Raw genomic sequence first — 24985 nt, 5'->3', positions numbered from 1 at the left:
CCTTTATCTTTGTTTTCCATATCGACTGTCTTTTGAGACCATGCATATATGGATCACAGGTGGTTAGCGTGTGGCTATGATATTAATTAGTGAAAACATCATTTTGAATGATAAATAATCATATTATAACGAAAAATTAACTTTTCTGAAAAAAAATATTTCACTATCAAATATATATATAACAAGGTATGCAACTCAAAATCAGCCCAAAACGGGGTGCATCGCTTTGAACAGCAATATCTTCATCAATTTTGCAGCGATTTTCACGATTTCGGTCTTATTCAACGCAGAAATGAATTTCCGTTCTGGAAATGTATATGTCTTGCAATATTTTTACAAATGCTGGGTCAACTTTTAAGAAATAACACGATACACAACACGCATGGCCCAGTTGACAGTGATCATGCTGTCTTTAAGACTGAAATCTTCACGGAGTAAAGGGCAACTTCCCTATAAAGTTCATGTAGTTCGATACCATAATTCAATAAAACGTATGAAAAAACATTATTACCGTTCTTGTCGTTACATTCTGCATCAAGACTAACTGTCCAGCGCCGTTTGAAACCTTTGTTTACATACATTTCAACTAACTGACATTTTAAACATACGAGTGATTTCATTGGTCCAATGCGGAGGTGTGTCTTTACAACTGGAGATTTCATTCATAAAGAATACATGATCACTGTCAACTGGGTCATGCGTGTTGTGTATCGTGTTATTTCTTAAAAGTTGACCCAGCATTTGTAAAAATATTGCAAGACATATACATTTCCAGAAAGGAAATTCATTTCTGCGTTGAATAAGACCGAGATCGTGAAAATCGCTGCAAAATTGATGAAGATATGGCTGTTCAAAGCGATGCACCCCGTTTTGGGCTGATTTTGAGTTGCATACCTTGTTATATATATATTTGATAGTGAAATATTTTTTTTCAGAAAAGTTAATTTTTCGTTATAATATGATTATTTATCATTCAAAATGATGTTTTCACTAATTAATAGCATAGCCACACGCTAACCACCTGTGATATGGATAACACATTAATTTGTCAAAATCCATGACTGAAATTCGTCTTTTTATTTTGATACCCAAACATTGTTAAATATCAGGTTGAATTACTAATAATAATAGTGGGTCAGTGGTTGCATAAATGATGTACATCCATTTAAAGGGTTGGCATATTGTCAACAAAATTTCATCGCTGATTTTCATCAACTAAAAACGAAATTTCAGTATACAATACGAACAAGACCTGTGTTTGTGAAACACAATGCCCCCTTCTACGCCGCTTTGAAGCCATATATTCGACCTTTGACCTTGAAAGATGACATTGACCTTTCACCACTCAAAATGTGCAGCTCCATGAGATACACATGCATGCCAAATATCAAGTTGCTAAGTTCCATATTGCAATGGTTATGCCCAAAGTTAAAGTTTTGGGACAGACAGACAGACAGACAGACAGACAGACAGACAGACAGACAGACAGACAGACAGACAGACAGACAGACAGACAGACAGACAGACAGACAGACAGACAGACAGACAGACAGACAGACAGACAGACAAGACAAGACAAGACAAGACAGGACAAGACAAGACAAGACAAAACAAGACAGACAGACAGGGCAAAAACTATGTATCCCCGATCATTCGATCCGGGGGCATAAAAAACAACGGCATGCAATACGATAATACTACTAGTATCTGCTTTTAATTAACGAATAATTCAAAGGGAAATCAATTGAAACTCCCCGATGACATCAGAGAGGCGCAATCATTGCCCCCGTGAAGGAACTGTACGAGTCGCCGTAAACGTTTTCGTTGTCATAATCTATGTTCCTCACCCAGACTTCTTCGCCTGCGTTCACCTGTAGTACAACTGTTTGACTTCCGGAATCCCATACGGAGCTTTCTCCGTGAATCTTTACTAACGTATTGCCCGAGTGAGCTATTTCCGCATGAAAAGCTTGTGATTGGCCGGCATGAACAAGAGTTGTTGCGAAAATATATACGCCGCTAGCAGGAGCTACAAACAGCCCGTGATCGGACTGATAACCTCCGCCTCTGTTGTTGACAATCTGATCAAATACTATGTTTTGACGCACGCCGATGTTCGCTTGATTGGATTTTTTAACAGCCAAAAATGAAATTCCCTCCTCGAAGAGCAAGCGACGCGATTCATCTGAAACGGGAGTATGATAATGAAAGGATTATGTCTTTACAATAGGACATAAAAGGCCATTGAGCTGTACACTAACACTTGGAATATTGTTTTGAAAATTGTGACACTTACTTCTTGACCTTGGTGTTGTATTGTTGGACTCAAAGGCTGCATCGTGACTCAGTTTACTCTTAAGGTACTGTATCGTGTTATGTTGTCCTTTCACGGTAGATTGCAGAATACCTACTTGCTTTTTAAGTTGATTGTAATCATCTATGTTTGGGCAGTTCTAAAGTAAAGATAATAAAGGTCATTTTTCATGATTAAAAATGTTACCGTAAAACTTTTTTCAACATTTATGATTAATATATATACTACTAACATGACATCACACACGGGCAGTTAATTCTTATCCGCCGGCCCATAATACTATATATCAGCCCGAACCGGCTATTATTATACAACAAAATGATATTTTTATGAGAAATCATAAAGGCCGTATCAACTTGAGCTTTATATGACCCCAAATCTTTGTGCGACCCTACATAGACACAATTAAACGGACTACTTTTGTCTGGTACAGGCAATAAAAGCCGCGCCGTGTAAACCCTTTTCAACACGTCTGATAAATTCAAGAACACAAATACACTTATTTCATGTTTTCTATTTCCATCTATGTAAAAAAAGAATCAAGTTAGTTGAGCAAAATAGAGACCAATTGCAGGTCCTAGTCAAGCTTTGTACAGGCCTAAAACAAAATAACTGAATAGAGCAAAAAGTAACGTGCTTGAAAAAATATGTTTATAGAACAAAATTGATAACTCGAAAGTTTGATCTCACTGGCAACTTAAATCAAGTGCTTCTAACAATAAAAAAGCAACAATGTGCAAATATATTTTATTTTGTTCTATCGTACCAATTTAATTTTATTCGAACCGCGATATTTGAAGGCCTTTTCATTTCGTCGCAAACTAACCTTTGTAACCAGAAACACGATTAATGAAACCGAACGATGAATTGTATTCCTATTCAAGTTTTCAATAATCTACGACAAACGCAACCTCTGCGCAGAAATTTGGCGGGAACCGGAAATAGCTGAATTAAATTGTATAGGTCACATAACCACAAACCGGAGCTCCTGTTTGCAGGGTTTACATGCAGTCAACTTGATACTTAGCACACATTGCTCAGTGCATGCTGCATAGAATTTGTAAAATACATTGCAAATGGTTGGTTTTGGTATCAATTTGAAGGTATATTTGTAAGCAATAAGAAAAAAAAGCCATTTTTGTGCTCTACGTTTTCTGTTGATGGTTCCCGGCCTTGAAAGTAGGTCATACTATTTGAGCCCAAAATGGTCGCCTGCACAGCTGTCAAAACCGGTGTGCCTATTCTAAGGTGAATATTTTGAGTAACGACGTATATAATTTAATGATATCCATTTTTTTCTAAAGATTATGCATTTATCTTTCTAATGATGTATGATGATATAGTGGGTCATTGCTTGATCATGGTAAAAATTGATATCGAACTTTAACTATTTGATATGTAATATAGAAGGAAATTAATTGCGCGTAACCTATATGAGTGCAAGGAACGACAACTCTGCGTGGAGATTGCGACAAACACACAACCCAGATACTCATTGAATCTTTTTGAATTTGTCAAAGCTTGGTGAGTCCAGCTGAAATTGGTTTGTTCCTTTACTTTTATAAGTACGTCGCTCGTAATACGTCATACATTGCCTATTACTTTCAAATTAGTTTGGTAGTAAAGAGTAGAGAACAAAAAAAAAAATTATAGTATGAATTCTAAACGATAACATGATACACAGATGGGCAGTATGTCTATAATCGGCTAGCTAAAGAAACTTCAGCGTACAGTTTATATAGTATTGACAGACCTGTACGCTGAAGCCAACCCCGTATTGAAAGTCAATCAGAGTCATAACATATTTATGTCACGCTATAAATCAAAGAAAGCTCATTTTCTTGGATACATTTCTACAGAAATATTGGTGAATGAATATAAATTACTGCATCGGGGATTATTTTTAAGTTTCAAATGTTTCAAATGCATCTTACAATATATGAAAATAACTCTCATCAGTCTGAAATTCACAATTTTGACGCCATTGTCGCTTTGTCACGTGACGAGTTTTCATTTGGATACTTTCGGATCGACCTTGACATTTTTGCTGAAATTGTAAACATGACTTTCGTTTTCTGAAATCTATTATTTGTGATAAACAACTTACGTCTGGTGGATTATAAGACTGATTTCAGTGTGAATCATGTAGTTTTAAATAAAATTTACTTTGAGTTTGTAATAACTCTACAATTTGTTTACAAAACAAGCCAGAATAATCTAAAATACCGGGAAATGTCATTTTGAATTTGAAAACACTTGAGCGCATGGTATGTTACTAAAAATAGAAATAACGTCATATGACCGTAAAATCTCGGGAGATTCGCATTTCAAGTAAGTCTGTCACATCGCTGTTTTTCTCGATATGTTAAAGCAGAATAGATAAATTTTAAATGTTTAAGATAGTATTTTGTGAAAGAATATATCAGTTAAATGTGAAAAATGTCAATCTTTCCGATCAAGTGGTTGATTTTGGCCAATAACTGCATTTAAAAGCTGTTTTGGACCGGTCTTTGTTAACTGTCAACTTTTCGGGAATTTCTGGTTGACTTTCCTTATGGGGTTGGTCCATAACTATAAAGTCGCGCCACTCAAAAATCATAAACAGCGACATTTAAAGTTATGGTAGCCAGAACTAATAATCGGCCAATGTCTACCATATGTTATTGTCTCAATTATGTTATACTTATTCTTGTCGGCACTACACTTCATTCATTAGTGTTGAAACACATAATTCAAGCCCATGAGCATATATGTAAAACACACTGTTACAATCTTGGTTTTCTTTTCCGCACATTATGTAATATTCCATGTGATGTTAGAAACATGTTTTCGTACCTGATTGTTATTCTGTATCAAAGTTGCCAGTTGTTGCTCTATGTCATTAAGTCGTTGATTGAATCTGTTAGCTCCAATCTCTTCTTGTCCTGCTGTGAGATAAATACACACCAAAGTCGTCGCAATCAACAACCAAGACATGATGAGTTGGTTTGCGCAGAGATAACTGAATGTATTGCTACAAAACCACTGCATAAATACGGGACTCCTCATCAGAGCACTAGCTACATCAGTATTGGGAATGTGGACTATTGAAAACATTGTAATTTAAGGATAAATGTATACCTATTTTTGAGTATATTTCCGTCATCAATTCATAAGAAGCGCTTTGTCGAATCCTACAACCTATGAACAAACTAAGCTTTATTCCTGTTTTTCCAGTACGACGCTGTTATGTGCAGACGTCAATTAGTGTTTTGTGCATTTAGTGTTTTGTGCATATAGTCATGTGATGGTTTCGTGTATTTTTGTCTGGTTTACTTAAGTTATTTTCGTATGTTTGTTTTCAAAATGAGACCGAATTTTTAATAAAAAATGATTGGTTTAATAGACTACATGGTATTAATTTTATCGGTACGAAAATATGGACCACTCGTTAAGGAAGGCTCGTGGTTCCGATTTTCTTAACCACTAAATTGGTGATCTTTTTGCGGTTAAAGGAATCTGAATTGAGGAAAACAAGGTATAAGTATATCATGTTTGTTTGGTTTCATATAAACAACAAAAGAAAAAGTTTTATTTATTATTGGAACTGCTAACTGATTTGTTTTCATATTTTAGTGCATGTTTATATAGTATGTAGCCAATTTGATTTTTGACATCCACGTTACATTTATTATAGGTTTCTATGTTTGCGCGTGACATACCGCCTCATAAAATACAGTTGTGCATTTGGAGGTTACACTATAATGTATAACATTTCCTTGACTTATTATGAAATAATTACTATTACGATTCAAAGTGGTAAGTGTGCGTCTTCAGCATTACCGCTATTAAAAATGTATGTACTATACTGCTTCCATGAAGATGCGTTCTCTGTGTAATTCCAGGAGTTTGAAATTGGTTCTGGTGGAGTTTGAACTTATTGTCAAGAAAAAGCATGTTTCCACTTTATATATGTCACTGTTTTCTTAATATCGACATAAAAAGTTCTCTAAACAGATACTCTTATTATATCTTAAAATTTTGCCAGCATTTGTAGAAATATAACAAGATATGTAGATTTACAGAAAGGAAATTCCTGGATACCTTGTTATATATATATTTGATAGTGATTTTTTCCCAGAAAAGTTTATTTTTCGTTATAATTTGATTATGTATCATTCAAAATGATGTTTTCACTAATTAATATCATAGCCACACGCTAACCACCTGTGCTGGAGATGTCCCAAAATGACACAACAGTTCATTAAATGTGATGATTAGATAAAGGCGCATCTGTATATATATTTCAAACATTCTTACGTTGACCCATGAACACAACGTATCCGAGATGTCCGAAATATTACCACATGGACAACACGTGTTAGCATTCGTCATAATTGTTATAAAGCGAGTGTTTTTGTTGTATTTTGTAAACATTTGCTCTGAACCACAGGTGGTTAGAGTGTGGCTATGATAATAATTAGTAAAAACATCATTTTGAATGAAGATAATCAAATTATTACGAAAAATCAACTTCTCTGAAACAAAATTCACTATCAAATATATTATATAACAAGGTTTTCCACTCAATTTAACTGACCCGAAAACATGGTGCATCGCTTTGAACAGCCATAACTTCATCAATTGTGCAGCGAGTTCCATGAACTCGGTCTTATTCGACGCAAAAATGAATTTCCTTTCTGGAATATGTATAATATGTTTACAAATGCTGGGTCACATTTTAAGAATAACACGATACACAACTCGCGTTACCTACTCGTCATTGATCTTACCCAATCCAATATAAAGAAGTGAAACTCCAGCTGCCAAGACTTAAATCTTCACGGCGTAAAGTTCATTTTCCCTGCAAAGTTCACGGACCTCGTTACCATAATTCAATAAAACGTATGAACAAAAACACATTCTTACAGTTCTTGTCGATACAGTAGGCATAAAAACTAACTGTCCAGCGACGTTTGAAACCTTTGTTTACATACATTTCGACTGGCCGACATTTTACACACACGAGTGATTTCATTGGTCCTACGCAAAGTTGTGTCTTTATTCTTGAAGATTTTATACTTGAATCGGGTTTGATAGTGAATTTGTTTTTTCAGAGAAGATAATTTTTCTTTAAAATTTGAATATTTTTCATTCAAAATGATGTCGTCACTACTTAATATCATATCTCGTTAACCACCTGTGCTCTTAACCTCAAAGATCAATAAAATACACTCATATTAGTAGAACAAAAAAGTCTCGATGGCCAATCGGTTAAAGTTTGAACGGAGGGAGGGAGGGAGGAGCAGGGATGGAAGGGGAGGGATGGAAGAAGAGATATGCAGATTGATTGATATATATTGATCGGAAAATACTGAAATACTTGCGGCGGGAAAAAACAACAAATTAATAATAAAAACGTGCGCTATTTGGCGAGCTCCAATTCAAAAGAGCGCATTTTATCTTCATATGCCTCGTTTTCAACCGTGGTTATACTATTTCGCTGATAAATAAACATATTTAATGTCAACGAAGACCAGATTTAGGCATATATTGCATATGTAAGTAGTGTTAATACTAAGTTATCAAACTTTTATACATCTTAACCGACATGAAGCACTACCCTAGCGATGGCCACGGCACCACCTACTTTGATTGTCTTTCTTCAATCGATGCTTATTGTGCGTTTTATAACCAGTCAGAGAGGCATATTCAATTATAGTACGACAAAGCACACTTACCATATCAAAAAGGAGTTTTTCTATAGTTACCTTCCCATGAAATCAAAAAGGACGAGAACCACACAATTAATGTAGTCACTCTCTTACACTGCGGTTCATTACATTACATGTATGTTGAGGCACGAACGACAACTCTGCTAGGAGAATGTAATGTAGTCTGAGAAATTGAAGAGAATAAATAGTTGCATGTAACCTCCGCCTAAACGCGATTATGTTAAAACAAGTAGATTTAAAAACACAAACAGAATATTCGTTGTGTAGAGTTATTAAATATTTGCTTATAAATAACATTGCTTTTTGCATGATATATGTATTTTAGCTGAGTGATAAACGCTTAGTGTTACACTGTTCTCAACTGTCATAGAAAACGAAGTAAGAGTTGCAACAGCAACGCCTTAAAAAGTTAAAAGGCTATGTATCTTTTTGGCTTCAAGTTCCAGTGCGCGGCAGACGAAGTTTCATATCAATTTTTTTATTCGTGCCACAAAGTTATGGCCGTCTTGTACATTTAAGTCTCCCTCAAAGAAACTGAAGTCTTTAAAACAAGACAATTTATATGTATTTTGCACTGAATCGTTTTTGTAAAAATCGTTGCTTTCAAATATTCTGTATTTCATAGAAAGAGCAGTGCTGCTCATTATTTCATAGAACAAACAGTGCTGCACAGAAAGCAAAGTTCTTTCTCTAAAAGTAAGAAATAAAACACATTCAAACAGATTTTTTAATATGGATAAATCAATGAATAGCTTTTGTTATTAGCAGGGGGCCTGCATTTCAGCACCTGGTTGCTTCGGCACCGTTAAATGTGTCACTTCGGCACAAGGGTTTGACCAGTTAGGCAATGACAGTTAGTCACTTCGGCACTGGTATATTATCACATGTTTAATTGATGTTCAATCAGTTTGCAAAGTATATACACATGCCACTTAAAGTAGGTGTGATGTATTTTTCTTCAGTTGGCCAGATTAGTTGCAATAATTCAACTATCAGCTTTATAACCCAATGGGTTGCTGATAGTTGCAATGCGCTCTCTCTTGGCCATGGGTGCAAAATGTTATCAACAATGCAAGGGTTAAGAGACACTGAAACTGCAAGAACTTCAGGGGTTCCGCTGTCGATCGCCATTGGCGCCAAATGGCGCTAAATTTTTAAATGTGGCTCCAATTTTTTAAAAGTGGCGAATTAAAAAAGATCGGTAAAATCCTATCCGAAAATGTACTGCGAGTCGAAAGCACGCGACCGAGCATTAGCGGCCAGCGTCTGTCAGTTGTAAATATTGATTTACGACAATGTAAGCGACCTACAGTGCAGAGTGCATTAGAAATCACCGAAGCGTGTAAGTGTTACCAAAGACCTATAGATTTATCTAGGTCTTTGGTGTTACAAACGGTGTTTTTACTGCTTTTGTCAAGTTTTATGGGGGTTATTATCGGATTAACGGCCCCTTTATGATATTGAGCAATAAGTTAAGTAACACGGGGAAAAACTGTCACGACGATCAATAATTATAATGATTATTAGGGCCGCTATTTCTTTGTTAAAATCAAAACCATGGGGCTGGCAAAAGCATTTACTTACTCCACATCAACAAATAAAAACTTGTTTCAACAGGTATTTGTGAGCAATTCTGTTTAATAGATTCATTATTGTAATGTTCTGGGAAGGATATAAATTGATTAAGATAACAACAATTTCTGAATTAAATATAAAACATTCACTCGATGTACTATAGTTCGGATATGTTAAATTCGGACATTTAAAGATAGGGACATTTATGTGTTGGTTTGATGTTGATAGTTTGTAAAAATATGTTTTATGTTATTTCAGGCAACTAGAATGGATTGTGGCAATTATCTGGGCCTTTCTGTCAGGAAAAATGCGTGAACAACAGTCATTTAATTGAACCTGGAAAACATCCACCACTAACAGAAAACTTGCTAACAACAGAAGCTGATGTATATCATGTCCAAATGACCAAATATAACTGTTAAACAATTTGAAGTGAGGGGGGATGCTTTATTTTCTGATTCCCTTTCAAATGATGAACATTGGTGTGATTTTATGTTTAAATAATTTCGAAACATTTATGCGGCATACTGTTTAATACATTGATGTTAACATTATTATATTATTTTGATTATCTGTGTTGTTTATCAAGTTGAAAAAAATGTTATTTATATACAAATAAAGCTTATAAATACTTATGAAGGTACTTATTGTTTTTTTTATATGAAATAACGTACTTTTTAAAGTGATAATATAGTCAATGACATTAATGTAGTAAGGTTTCTTAAAATGATTGTTCTTATTAATAAGGTGGAATAACCGACAGTATTCACGCCGCGAAAAAGTGGCGACAACTTTTTTTGGGCCAGTGGAACCCCTAAACTTATACAAGTTTACCTATCTAAACCACAAACTCATCCAAATGGTACCATTAAAGCAAGAAATAATTGATTTTATTGACTTAGGTTTTGTTTTGTATGCTGTATCGGCCAGTCAGTGCTCCAGCTAGCAATAAATAGAGGGGCGCTGCGCCCCTCTAAAATTTGCCCACTTAAAAAGCGCCCCTCTATTTTTCTGTCAAATGCCCTTTTAATCTCTAAATTCCTGCTTTCAGGCCGTATAAATCGCCAGAAACATCGACATGAATACACAGATAACACCCTTACATGACTGCCTGTCAGCACATTGTGAACAAACAAGCCCCAAGGCCATGGTTTGTTATCAGATCACTAATTAGCCTTTTATTGCAGACGATAGTAACATGCTGTGAAAGATTATCTCTGAGGTCACGCTTGGTTAGGCACAATCACACTCGAATGAAATCAAACTCAGCACTATTGATTTTTTTAAACTTCTGAATTCTTTGGCTATATTTTTTTTTGTGCAAAAATAGTGATTTTTAATTCAAAATACTTATTAAAATTTGAAAACTAATAATCTTTTTTCATGCTAATATGCAGTTAATATTTAGTCCGAAATTAGGGCATGGAAAACATATTTGTGTTTGGATTTTATTTCTGAACTTTAAAACACTGTCTGTCCTCAATCATGATGAATTTTAACATGAATAGGGGCAGACAGTTGTTATTTCAACAAATAAAGAACTTTTTTGGAAGGAGGATTTATCACTCTGAAAGTAAAATGTTATGTTGATATTGTCATATATTTTCGTGACCTAACAAAACTGTCAACGTTGTTGACATTAGTTGAAATAACGTGTTGTGAAATAAATATATCCTATTATTAACAATAACAATGTTTCATTTTAATCTCCAGACTGGATGCTACTTCATGGTGACATTGATCATTGTTTAGAATTTAAATTTGTCAATATAGATTTTTGTTTTAATGAATATTATTATTGTGGATAAAAATTGGCTCAAAGTTATTTAAAGCAACGAATTTAAGTAGTGACAGTCACAACGTTTTTTTGACCCAGTGAAACCCCTGAATTTATTTCATGTTTTCTTCATTTCATTTTCTTCTAAAAGGCCACTGATTCTGAAACTGGAACCTGAAAGATTAACATGCAGTTCAATGATGATAGGTGATAAAATAAACATCAAAATTCCCCCCCCCCCCCCCCCCCCCCACACACACACCGGATAGAAATATGATATCTACATATCTATAATGCGTGAAGTCGGATGCAAGCCCAAGTCGGTTAGGAAATTGGCTACTCAGTTGTTTTCCTTAGCGCCAATGTAGATAGTAATATATTTATTGTAATTTCATTACACAAAATGAGGAACAGCATACAATTGGTGAAGTCATCCAATGCACTAATGTTTACAATTAATAAGTATATAGTATAACCAAAGTATATACTTAAGTATATTTATAACCAAATGCCCTATTTTCCAAAATTACGCGTGATATGTGCCCTTTTTGGGGAAGCTCCCCTCTATTTTGAAAAGCTGGCTGTAGCACTGCGGCCATATTGGAAAATTGACCCAATATTGGTTAGGTCGCAGTGCACCAATATTTTGCACGTCCAGGCCTCGACACTAACGGTGGTCCGGGGACCCGAGGCCCCCAGATTTTGGCGAGGACCACCAGTTCTTTCAAGCTGGGTGGTCCTCCGGGAACCCTACATTTATAGAACCACTTTGTCTTGATTGATCATTTGATTTTTTTAAAGTGCCTCCAATTTTTAAAGAGCGGCGTTTAAAAAAAAATCGGTAAAATCTTATCCGAAAATGTACTGCGAATCGAAAGCACGCGACTGAACATGAGCGGCCAGATTCTGTCAGTTGTAAATATTGATTTTCGACGATGTAAGCGACCTACAATGCAGAGAGTATATTGAAATCACTGAAGCGTGTAAGTGTTACAAACGGTGTTTTTACTGCTATTGTCAAGTTTTATGGGGGTTATTATCGGATTATCGGATTATTAATGGCTCCTTTATGACATTGAGCCCCTAAAAAAGTAACACTGGGACAAACTGTCACGACGATCAGTAATTATAATAATTATTAGAGCCGCTATTTCTTTAATCAAAACCATAGCCTTATAGGTGATCGGGCTGGCAAAAGCATTTTAATTTCTCCACAAAAACACATGCCGGTATACACTTTTCTACAGGTATTTGTGAGCATTTCTGTTTAATAGTTCCATTATTATAATGATCTTGGAAGGATATAATTTGATTAAGATACCAACAATTTCTGAAATAAAAAGTATATCGTTCACTTGGTGTACTATATTTCGGATATGTTAAAATTCGGGCATTTAAAGATAGTGACATGCATGTGTTTGTTTGTTGTTGATAGTTTGTAAAAAAAATATGCTTTATGTTATTTCAGGCAACTAGAATAGATGGTGGTAATTATCTGGGCTTTTCTGTCAGGAAATGGGCGTGAACAATTATAATTTAATTGATCCTGGAAATCAGCCACCACTAACAGAAAACGTTTTAACAACAGAAGCTGATGTATGACATGTCCAAATGACCATATAGAACTGTTTAACAAATTAAGTGAGATGATTTACTTTCTGATGTTTTATATTTCTTTTTCCCTTTCAAATGATATTAATTGGTGTGATTCTATGCTTAAATAATTAATTTTACAACATTTATGCAGCATACTGTTTAATACATTGAAGTTAACATTGTTATATTATTTTGGTTATCTGTGTTGTTTATCAAGTTGAAAAAATGGTATTTATATGCAAATAAAGCTTATTAAGGCTTATGAAGGTATGACTTATGAAGGTATGAATTGTTTTTTATGTAATAATATACTTTTTAAAGTGATAATATAGGCAATGACATTAATGTAGTAAGGTTTCTTTAAATGATTGTTCTTATTAATAAGGTTGGAATAATCGACAGTTTTCACGGCGCGAAAAAGTTGCAACAAGTTTTGTTGAGCCAGTGAAACCCCTGAATGCGCGTAATTACCTTTTATTTCTTAAAAGTTTAAAATAAGAACTTCCGAAACGCTAAGTTCTGGCGCCAAAGGGCAATGCTGAAGATGATTATGACAAGGATGACGATGCTGATGATATTGATGAAATACATGATATCAAAAGTTTACAAGACAAGGTTATGAGCTTTTAATGGGTCTGCTTTAAATGGCAACAGAATTGAATATAGGAAATAAAAATGTGTACAAGTATGCTTCTTGTACTTATTTGCCCTTACGCCGAAAGTAGCTGTGTGTTGAAACAAGAGGACTCCCTAGTTTGGGTGAGGGCCACCAAAAGTTGAAAGTAGGGTTCCCTCAAAAAAGTTAGTGTCAAGGCCTGACGTCAGTTTATGTGCTCCAGCCTATAAAGTCGATAACCATGTGGTATGCGATACAGAATACACTGTTTCAAATTTAAACATAAACATGTCAGCGAGAAAAGAGTTGAAACATCGTCGTGTTTTTATAGGGTGCATGCAAAGGATGACATCTGTAGGTTGCCATTCAGGTAAATTTAACATGTTTATGAAGGTTTATTAATTATTTTCCTCAATTCGTCTCGAACGACGTCTGTTTAGGGAAGCGCACGGATTCGCTGCGCTGAACTTCACCCATGTTTATGATGGAATGCATATGGACTGCCAGAGCCACCATAGCAAAAATTCTCAAAGACTCTGGGAGTCCGTTTATATGGACTTTAGGCCAGATCAAAGTTTAATAGCAATTAATTAAAAGGGTTGTTAATTGATCCCTTTGACCTTGAAGGAGGACCTTGACCTTTCACCATTCAAAATGTCCAGCTGCGTGAGATACACATGCATGCCAAATATCAAGTTGCTATCTTGAATATTGCAAACGTTATTGCAAAAGTTTAACCAAGGTTAAAGTTTCTGACAGACAGACAGACACATACAATGACACACAGACAGGCCAAAAACAATATACCCCGATCATTTGATCCGGGTGCATGAAAAAAAGACAAACATAATTCGATTTTTATGTCCCCCACTATAGTAGTGGGGGACATATTGTTTTTGCCCTGTCTGTCTGTTGGTCTGTTGGTCTGTCTGTCTGTTTGCGCCAACTTAAACATTTTGCAATAACTTTTGCTATATTGAAGATAGCAACTTCATATTTGGCATGCATATGTATCTTATGAAGCTGCACATTTTGAGTGGTGAAAGGTCAAGGTCATCCTTCAAGGTCAGAGGTCAAATATATGTGGCCAAAATCGCTTATTTTATGAATTCTTTTGCAATATTGAAGATAGCAACTTGATATTTGGCATGCATGTGTATCTCATGGAGCTGCACATTTTGAGTGGTGAAAGGTCAAGGTCATCCTTCACAAGGTCAAGGTCATCCTTCAAGGTCAAACATCATATAGGGGGACATTGTGTTTCACAAACGCATCTTGTTATGTAAGTGGATCTGTGTTTAATCAGATTCATGTGAATATTCTGATTTATTATGTTTGCAACTCTATACAGTTTACTGTAAGGCCACAAGAAATTGATTAAATGTTCGACGGATTTCCCGCACCTAAAAATCTTAAAATGAAATAAAAATATTTTTATTTTTATATTGCGCCCGCAGCAGCAAATTTGCTGTGCACCTATTTATTAAATGATTTAGTTTAATTTGGCCTACGATTTTAATGATATAGACTGTTATAACGCTCTGCGTTATTAGATTGGTTTATGGTTAAAAAATTATGGAAGCGTTTGTCTGTCTTGCCATGTCGGTCAAAGACACAAATGGAAATGTTATTTTTCCGACGGGGCAATTAGTCATTGCATTACAGATGCTTTTAGTAATTTGATATTTCAACCGCATCTACATCAGGATGTGAAATGTCGCCGGAATGCGAACAATTAGTAAAAATCTGCAATCAACTTGTTGGGATTGATTAAGTTAAAATAAAAATAAGTTAAAATAAAAAAATTAACACGCAAATAAGTGTCGCCGTTGAACTGGACAGAAAATGTTGAGTATAATATAAATTGTACTAGCCACCTATCTACTAGTTCAAACCGTTGATGGCTTAGTCCAAAGTGTACATTATGACCCAAAAACACGAATTCAACATAAGTAAGATAGTGAAGAAACTTTCTGGACCTAAACTACTTTACTGGGATTTGACTGACTTTTTATGCCCCCCTTCGAAGAAGAGGGGGTATATTGTTTTGCACATGTCGGTCCGTCTGTCGGTCCGTCCACCAGATGGTTTCTGGATGATAACTCAAGAACGTTTAGGCCTAGGATCATGAAACTTCATAGGTACATTGATCATGACTGGCAGATGACCCCTATTGATTTTCAGGTCACTAGGTCAAAGGTCAAGGTCACAGTGACTCGTAATAGTAAAATGGTTTCCTGATGATAACTCAAGAATGCTTACGCCTAGGATCATGAAACTTCATAGGTACATTGATCATGACTGGCAGATGACCCCTATTTATTTTCAGGTCACTATGACAAAGGTCAAGGTCACAGTGACTCCAAACAGTAAAATGGTTTTCTGATGATAACTCAAGAATAATTATTAATAAGGCCTAGGATCATGAAACTTCATAGGTACATTGATCATGACTGGCAGATGACCCATATTGATTTTCAGATCACTAGGTCAAAGGTCAAGGTCACATTGACAAAAAACGTATTCACACAATGGCTGGCACTACAACTGACAGCCCATATGGGGGGGGGGGGGGCATGCATGTTTTACAAACAGCCCTTGTTCTTATATTAAAATACAACACTTTTACTATCCATTTCTTTTTTTTTCTTGCTTTAGGAAGTTATGTTTTATTTTACTTTACAAAACTTCTCATTTCTAATTTTAAAAGTGCTAAACTAACAAAAGTAAAGCATTGTGTATTGTATAATACCATAACCTATGATATTTAGAACTAATGCAAATTCGTGATATTTCATATCAGTGTGTTTTTTTTGCCCAAAATTACAGCCTCTTAGAGGCTGTGTCCAAATTGCAAAATGTGAAGAAAGTTTTTTCCCTATGGCAAAAAGTTACTTTAAAAAAATATCGCCAAAATTACCAAAAAAAAATTCAAACTTTTTTAATAAACTCAATTGGTTTATTTAGTTTATCACACAGCAGTTTAATGCTCTTTCACTTTATAATATAAATTTTAGAAAGCAGTTAAACATGCACGTATTAACAATTGATATACTGTTATCAATAATCATAATAATAATTATTCAATTTTCCCAATTTCATGGTTTATCGCATTTTATCCCTAATCAAAAAGGCACAGGCTGTAAAGTATGACGCGAAGAAAAATCACTGCTTATGCTTGATATTTATTGTATTATTTATTGATTCATGTTATGAAACCATCATTGACAGAAAACTGAGCTTCTTACATGTATATAACTTTGATAATGAAAACTTTAGTGTACCATGTTAAAATTAAGAAATCACAACCTTGTGTGAGTAAGCAGAACAGCTATTGGAGATTTTTTTTTTTTTTACAAACATGTGATAAGGGCTTAAACTCAATTATTACTACTAAATGATATTGTACTGGTATTTTGCAGATATCATGCATTTATTTGGCAAAGTTTTTCAATTTACATTGGCAATATATGCCTTTTTTTTTTCGCTTTTCGCTCGCCTGTGATTAAACAACAAATATAATAAAAATAAATGTATTTTTATATCGCTCGCTTGCTCTATTTTTGGGAAGTAAAAATCCGTAGAACAAATCTTCCATTTGTTTTGGCCTAATGGCATGTCAGTGAAATGGATATTTAAAGGGTAACTTATTTAATATATTAATTATTCTTAGCTAAATACATCGTCAACACTCAAGTATATATGTTAAAAGCGAAAATATATCCACAAACTGAAACTAACATGCTTAATTTATTTCCCCAAATCAAGTCATGCTTATGTTTGCCCTTTTGTGAATTAACTTTGCCATGATGACACTAATGGCTCTATGCCTTCCCCAGTAAAACCCTTAAAATTGAGGCCTGTGAGAATTTCAAAAGGCCTGTGATTTTTTTCTCCTGGTAGGCCAGTCTGGCCTGTAAATTGTGATGGTCTTTTGCCATGTCTGTAAGGTGTCAAAAATAACACACATTGAGGAGAAGTAAAAGCAGATTTAAATAGGGGGCAATAAAGAGATTAGCACTGGTACATGTAGGTTTTAGCCAAACAGAGCTTGAAAAGCAAATTTTATTTTGAAATGAAAAAAATAACATTGTTTTTTCAAGAATGATAGGACAAATCATCAAATTGCAGGATGTCTGGCATGAATGTTTATAAGCTTTGGTTTGCAGTTGGGAGTGACATGTTGTGGAAGATTATCTCAGCTGTCAGCATCAGTTTTACCTTTGGTTAGGCACAAACACAAACTTAATTGAAATAAAAGTCAACGTTACACTACGGAATTTAACTTGCTTACTAGTTATTATTGGTAATTATTGTGCTTTTAGCATATGAAATTGGACATGGTTATGTATAATTTTACAACCTTCAGGCCATTATTGAACGTTTAAGGAAAAATAATCTGGGTTAAATTAGAGAATTAATTGATGTACCATATTGAAAACAAGGATAGAAATTAGTTTCTCGTTTGCCAGGGGCGAGTTTCTTTAGGATAAGTTATATTTGTTCAGAGATACATATTGGTATACAATACTTATCTTATGTTTAATCTTCACATAGTATTTGTGCAATAAGGGAATCCTAGGTATTTTCATCAGTTAATGCCTATTGGGCAGTACAAGTGTATTCTTTAAGGATTAAAGTTAAAAAAATGCCATCTACAACCATTTTGATTTTTATTTGCGAATGTTAAAGCAAGATTATACGATTTTGTCAAATATTTATGAATTTATATAAAATGTGGAACAAACTTATTATATATATATATTTCAATATAAATTAAAGTTAAGAAGAACATGTGTCGAAAATGCGACATAAGCCAGATATTTAATTCTGAAATTGAAAATGTCTGTACAGTCGAATTCGCCAGCATGTATATCATGCATGTACGATGTGAATCTAAATTTAGTTTAACAGTTTATTTTAAATTCCTGCAACAATATATTCATATGACACACGAACACTATCTCTGATCCTAATAAAAAGACAAATACTTCGGTTATTGTAGGAAAATATGTACGAAATATCTTCGTCACAATTTGCTCGGGGCGCTTATTTTTCTTGGCTGCATTTTATGAAATTCGTCTTCAATTTAAATTGTTCTTGCCTATTTTGTGTTATTGTAACATATTTTATCAATATATTACAATTTAACACTTATAAAAAATCGTATAATCTCGCTTTAAGAGAAAATAATACTTTACATGGTATTCCTTGCTGTTATTTTATTTTGTAACCATACTGATTAGAAATTTTGTTTATGAATAATTTGTTGTGTCTCATTGAAGGATTTTCATCAAACTTGGCTACGATGTTAGGTCATTGGGACTATATGAAGAACGCATTAGTCATTCATGCTGGCTTAAAATCAAGTTCGCCTCTTTATGATTCAAAAAATTTTGACAGGGATATAGCTGTTATTTGAACTGCCTTTTCACTTTGACTAGATTTCAATGTGACAAGTATTATAATTAATTATCTATAACCATGTAGTTCCTAATCTGGTTTATTTTAGGTCCATTTGAATCATGGTGGTGTACCAAGCGCCAGCGGAGCATTTCTCCACCACTCTACACAGCATCAACGATCTGAGGAAAGATGAGTCATTCTGCGATGTTGTACTTCGAGTGGGCCATGCTGAAATCAAGGCTCATAAATGTGTATTGGCTGCGGGCAGCCCATATTTCAGGTACAGCCTTGAATGTTTAATATTTGAACCTTTACAGACTTTGATTTATTTAAGCACTTATGAACATCTTAATAAAACACTCATGTTATTATCCCCCGCCATAGGCGGAGGGATATTGTTTTGGCGTTGTCCGTCTTTCCGTCCGTCCGAAGCCATATCTTGGAAGTGCTCTGGCAGATTTCATTGAAACTTGGTATGAGTATATATATGGATAAGAGGATGATGGCATTGTACACCATCTGTTAATAACAGAGTTATGGCCCTTTGTATCTTCAAAAATGCTTTTTTGAGTGTCAAACATAACACTTTTGTGTCCAGAAGCATATTGGCAGGGGATATCAATTCAACGAATTTGCTTGTTTGTTTATTGTGGTTTTGGCAGCCTATCTTTTGATTGCTACTTAAATGCAACTTGTGTGTTTCATTTTTAAATTTATATTCATATTCAATGATAAAAGGTGAGTTCTTGTTAATTACAGAGACTTTTTTATGAATAATTTTTAATCTTCATGATTTTAGATCGCTGTTTCTTGGCCAGTTTACAGAATCTTCCAAGAGTGAAATTGACCTATCACAAGTCACCACTGACAACATTTCCATGGAGTTGATCATTAATTTCATTTACTCCGGAGAAGTTGACATTGATTCAGAAAATTTGGGTGATATTATAAAACTGTCCTCATTTTTCTTGCTCGAGGCCTTACGGGGATTCTGTGCAGATTTCATGCGTGAAAACCTCTGTCTCAAAACATGTCTTACATACTTCATGTATTCTGCTGACCATGGCTTGAATGAACTGGAAATAAATGCTGGCCTCATGATTCGAGCTAGATTTCATGACTGTTTAATATATGAGGATGAAACATTGAATCTGACAATTGATGAGCTTATGTTTATCCACGGGAAACACATAATGAAACACTGCTCAAAAAGCAGTTTGTTGCAGTATCTAATGAAATGGGTTACGAAAGGAAAAACTGAGGACCATGTAAAAGCATGCTTAGATATTCTTGATGCTCTTGATAAAAGAAGCTCCGAGTACAAATGCAGTGAAATATATTCTGGTTTAACTGAAATCTGTCTGGAATCATTATTTTCAGTTGTGTGTGTTGCCCTGAAAGAAAGTGGCGTCCAAGACAAGGAAAGTCTTTTATCAAAGTTCAGCCACATGTTGGCAGATTTTAAGCCAAACAGGAAATTACACACTGGGGACTCTAAAAGTAACACGGCAGAAAATACCCCTGGAACTAGCACTGGGTATTCCAAGCAGTCGCCAGAGAAATCCAAATTTCTGTTCAGTGGGTGCAAAGCAGAAACCGAACTTGCTGTTGTAACATTGACACCAAAACTGTGCGTGATTGAGGATTATCGAAAGCAACGTGAAGAATCGATATTCCATCATGAGGTAGAACCTTTTAGACAACCAGTGTTTGACATCTGTGCCTATGTTCCTAGAACCAGAACTTGGTATCATTTGTGTGAGCTTCAGGAGGCTAACACGCCTGAATACCTTGTGGATGGTGCAGGGTACGAGAGTCGCTTCTTAGTGATGGGAGACTATGCAGCTTTCATTGACAACAGGGGGGACAATATCGATCTGTATAACTTCCAAACAAAGCAATGGAGTGCCCCAAGTGTGGAATACTATGATCTAAACTTTGACATGGATTTTGATGACAATTTTCAAGCCAATGATGTTTGTTTCGTTCTTGGAAAGGATGATACCAAGTATATGATTGTGCGAATGCGACTTTTCTCTGACCATTCTTTTGACCAAGCCACAGAGATGTATTTCAGAGGGTATGTGCTCAGGGATGATGGTCAGTCATGGGACTGCATTTTTGTCACGCCGACTAAGATCAGGACTAATTTATCTGATAATGGTGGTATGCCTGAAATGACAGCTAGAATCAGTAAGAAGAGCAATGAGTTGATTGTGACACATAGTACTCTTGATGGTGGATGGAACATGGTGTTTGTAGCAAATCTCAACGACCCATTTCCAAGTCCCATAACTCTGAAATCAGAGTTTATTGAAAACCAAGATGAGTTCAGAGGTGTCGCAATACTTGAAGATGATGACAGGTTTCTTATTGTGTCTAATGGAACAAAGAATTGTAACAGCAAGGTGAAAATTTTGTACGAGTACAAGTTCAATTCAAAGGAGCTGATAGAGTGCAAAGACACTTCCAAGGAGTTGGTTGTTTCATCTATGCTGGGACCGTATTTTGAAGATGACGAAGAAATTGAGTACCCATGTTTGTGTGAACTCAGTGCCTCTGATGGAAGCTCCATTTGGTACATGGAGGGCAACATGGAAACTGTCAGTTCCTTCGTGGAAATAACCTTTGGCAAAAACGGAACTCCATCGCGGACAGATCACCCACCACCCCCATTTGCCTGCTTTACTCGAGCATTTGCTGGTCAAATTAGTAAAAAACATTTAACAAATGCTAAGCAGGTTTCTCGATTTCTATTTCGAGAGAAGAAGGTCTCCTCCCCTGAAAAGAGTGTAAGTCATTTTAGCAGAACTCAGTATTCTCATTACAGCAGTTGAGGCCTTAGAAACCCGTGTTTTGCTGAAAGTGAAGTGTTTGTCTTTCATGGTCAATCGTGTGTGATACTTTGATTAGTTTTATTGTGTATAGTTTTTTTAAACATTAAAAAAAGTGTACAATGATCTGACTAAGCTCATTAAAGAGACATGTCCACAGGATTTTTCATTGTTTGAAGTGTTTACTGGTAATTGAATGCCCCAGCTGAATGCTGTAGAATGAAAGGAAATTGAGAGGCTCAGAGCTCAAGCATAACAGTATTAAAGTAATTTTAGCCTATTTTTGTAGTTGACTAAATATGCACCTAAGTTGTCACTTGTCATGATCAAAAGACTACGGCTCTAACCTTTCATCATCCTGACAGACATATTGCATCATTATTATTATTTTAGCCTTTAAATGCAATCCAGGTGTTGACTCAAAATGCTAACAAAACAACATTGTCACCTACAGCCAATACATGTAGTTTTGCGCTTATAACATTTTATAATATTCCCAATTTCAAAAAATGATTACTCATACACAAACAAGTATTTTCAGTGTTTATACATATCAGTGAGGTCATTTTGCTCTATTGTAAACATTGCTTTTTAAATTTTTGAATCTGTCACAAAAATTGGAAAATAGAAAATTTATCAAACTTTGAACGTTAAATGTTATTTTGTGAAAGTGTTTAATTGCGGTGCCCCTGCAACTAAGCATACACAATGGAAGTTTTTTGTATGTTTGTGCATCTGAGTTTAAGTGTAAGTTCTTAATGCTTTTTTAAAGTTACTTGACACAAAATGTTTTGCCCTCTGTGTCAGGCACCTATCCCTAGCTCCAAGAGGTCGAATTTCAGTTTGCAATTACTTGCCAAAAATGTCTAACGTACATGTGCAGGAAGTGTATGCCACACATATTTGTATGTTGAAAAGCTAAAGCACTTTATATATAAAATAATAAATATAGAAAATATTAAACAAAACAATTAAAACCACTAAAATAAAATATATTTTTTGATAACTCTGCTAAGCAAACTTCAAGTAAAAAAAATCTTTAATGCAAGTATGTCATTGACTCAACTGCTAAACAACATCCACGTGTATGTATGTAAAGCTTATGATTTATACTGATGATGTGTTGAAAATGATCGTTTTCAATAACTTTTACAAATGTTTATTTTTCAAGTCCTATAGCATAGTTTTCATTTAAAATGAATGTTAACTCTCTGAATTGCATGCTGTACATTTGAGAAAGTCTTTACATTCTATCTTGCTAACTATTAATTTAAAAAGTGTGTGAAAATGTATCTGCATTTTTTATTCTCACATGATTCATGCTTCTTTACAGCTGATATTTAATTAAAAAAATGAAACTTTGTTAATTTTACATTTAATGGCATTAACGAATCACTGTACATGTACTTAAATTTGGGTATCAATTATTCAAGTGTGCCTTACAATGGAAATATTTTATTTTTTGTAAGCATCATAAAGCTTGAATAGTTAAAAGTATTCTGTTTACACTGGTAATTTGATGTGTTTATCACTGTACACTGGTAATTTGATGTGTTTATCACTGTACACTGGTAATTTGATGTGTTCATCACTGTACACTGGTAATTTGATGTGTTTATCACTGTACACTGGTAATTTGATGTGTTTATCACTGTTGCTGAATATTTTATATAAACATATGAGCCATGCTATGTAAAGGGGGTTTAATGCTTGTATGTAAAGTGTCATCCCAGATTAGCCTATGCAGTCTGCACAGGCTAATCGGGGACAACACTTTCCCCTTAAATGATATTTGCTGTTTAAGAAATTATCTTCTTAGCAAAAATCCAGTTAAGACGGGAAGTGTCGTCCCTGATTAGCCTGTGCGGACTGCACAAGCTAATCTGGAACAACACTTTACGCACATGTTCACACTATTGATTTAAAAAATGTTGTTGTTCTGTTTTCAGATTTTATATATTTTTCTTAGAAGGTACTCTTATCTTATTTTCTGTTATTAGGCCGGAATTTAATTTCTCTTTGGCCAAACAAAATTAATTTTTAGTTTCACAGGCCTCATCTTTGATCATAATAGCTGCTTCGATTTTCGCTGGCTGGAAGCTTTTTTATTTAATAAAGATGCATTTTTTTATACTTAATAAGGTCAAAAGGTAAATAAACACCATAAAGCTAAAAACTCCAAGTGAAGTGAAACCAATGTAAACACATCGTTGCCATGTGCACAAATATTTGGGAAAATTCCTAATTCATCAATTATGCAATTCACCTGTACAAAGCAGTGAAGGGCTTAAATAATATGTAATCTTTTTGTATTTTCCTCTAAATAAACTTCTCACCACACTGCATACCTTTGGTAAAAGGCAGAACTTATAGACAGATAAATCCCAAGAAACCAAGCAAGTAGGGTTAAAGTAATGAATAACTTTTTTTCTAAAAGGACAGGTTTAAGATTTATATACAGGATAATGTCTCATTAAAGGTCCTTCTGCACATAATGATTATGCAAAATCAAAAGAATAAATGCACTAACAACACACGAATTCCATCGAAATAAACTGAAAGTAATTTAGAATCCGCAATATTATAATTGCTTGTTTTCCAATCAAGTTGGCAAAAGTAAGTACTGGGTAAAAGGATTAAAGGCCTGATTCTGTTGCGTTTTGTAACACATACATAGTATATTATATGTATATGTTTACTTTTTGATAATTAGGCTCATTTATGACATCTGATGTTTTTACAACAATTTGCATGTAGTCTTATAACATTGTTCAGTCGCAATCATCATAAACATTATTAAAATTTAATCGATTTACTACTAAAATATGTACAGTATATTATATTTTGACATTATGTGGCATTACTGTATTTATGTATCTTTTGGAATTAATTATTGTTGTTCAACACCATGTGAACTGTTAATTGCTTAATTTCAACACATCACACAGTGCACGTGACAGTAGCTAGTTAGTAACCATATTTGTATCTACAATTTAATATATGTTATATGAAATGTTCTATAAAATTTAGGCAGCTTTGTATATATTTGTGTTTGTATACAAATTATTCGGGTTTTTAATGTCATGTATGTTTTATATTTGTGTTGTATTTTATTTGTTTTAAAATCTAATAAATCTGTTTTTATTCTTGCAA

At 34.6% G+C, this 24985-nt stretch overlaps 2 protein-coding genes across 3 annotated transcripts; one reads left to right on the top strand and one right to left on the bottom strand.

Annotated features, from left to right (window-relative positions):
* Positions 1 to 1685: 1685 nt before the first annotated feature.
* LOC127875444 (caprin-2-like) lies at positions 1686 to 5293 on the bottom strand. Its single transcript, XM_052420506.1, has 3 exons — positions 5150 to 5293; positions 2297 to 2453; positions 1686 to 2185 (listed from the first exon to the last, which is right to left on the bottom strand). The coding sequence occupies exons 1-3, from the start codon at positions 5288 to 5290 to the stop codon at positions 1764 to 1766; spliced, it is 720 nt and encodes a 239-aa protein (XP_052276466.1). The 5' UTR covers positions 5291 to 5293; the 3' UTR covers positions 1686 to 1763.
* A 2972-nt stretch (positions 5294 to 8265) lies between these two features.
* On the top strand, positions 8266 to 24985 carry LOC127875358 (kelch repeat and BTB domain-containing protein 7-like). 2 transcript variants are annotated; one of them, XM_052420381.1, is made up of 3 exons: positions 8266 to 8406; positions 19105 to 19278; positions 19798 to 24985. In XM_052420381.1, exons 2-3 carry the CDS (start codon positions 19118 to 19120, stop codon positions 21833 to 21835), a joined length of 2199 nt encoding a protein of 732 aa, XP_052276341.1. In that variant the 5' UTR covers positions 8266 to 8406; positions 19105 to 19117; the 3' UTR covers positions 21836 to 24985. The 2 variants fall into 2 exon arrangements, with proteins under 2 accessions (XP_052276341.1, XP_052276340.1); XM_052420380.1 differs by lacking the exon at positions 8266 to 8406 and adding an exon at positions 8438 to 8724.

This window comes from Dreissena polymorpha, chromosome 3, assembly GCF_020536995.1.
Source record: "Dreissena polymorpha isolate Duluth1 chromosome 3, UMN_Dpol_1.0, whole genome shotgun sequence".
Lineage (NCBI taxonomy): Eukaryota > Metazoa > Mollusca > Bivalvia > Myida > Dreissenidae > Dreissena > Dreissena polymorpha.
This window is presented reverse-complemented; position numbering and strand designations above follow the sequence as displayed.

Coding starts and splice junctions, on each gene's coding strand:
- LOC127875358 (XM_052420381.1), top strand. CDS start 19,118: ATGGTGGTGTACCAAGCGCCAGCGGAGCATTTCTCCACCACTCTACAC. Junction 19,279..19,797: donor GCGGGCAGCCCATATTTCAG/GTACAGCCTTGA, acceptor TCATGATTTTAG/ATCGCTGTTTCTTGGCCAGT.
- LOC127875444 (XM_052420506.1), bottom strand. CDS start 5,290: ATGTCTTGGTTGTTGATTGCGACGACTTTGGTGTGTATTTATCTCACA. Junction 2,454..5,149: donor TGATACAGAATAACAATCAG/GTACGAAAACAT, acceptor TCTTTACTTTAG/AACTGCCCAAACATAGATGA. Junction 2,186..2,296: donor TACAACACCAAGGTCAAGAA/GTAAGTGTCACA, acceptor CTCCCGTTTCAG/ATGAATCGCGTCGCTTGCTC.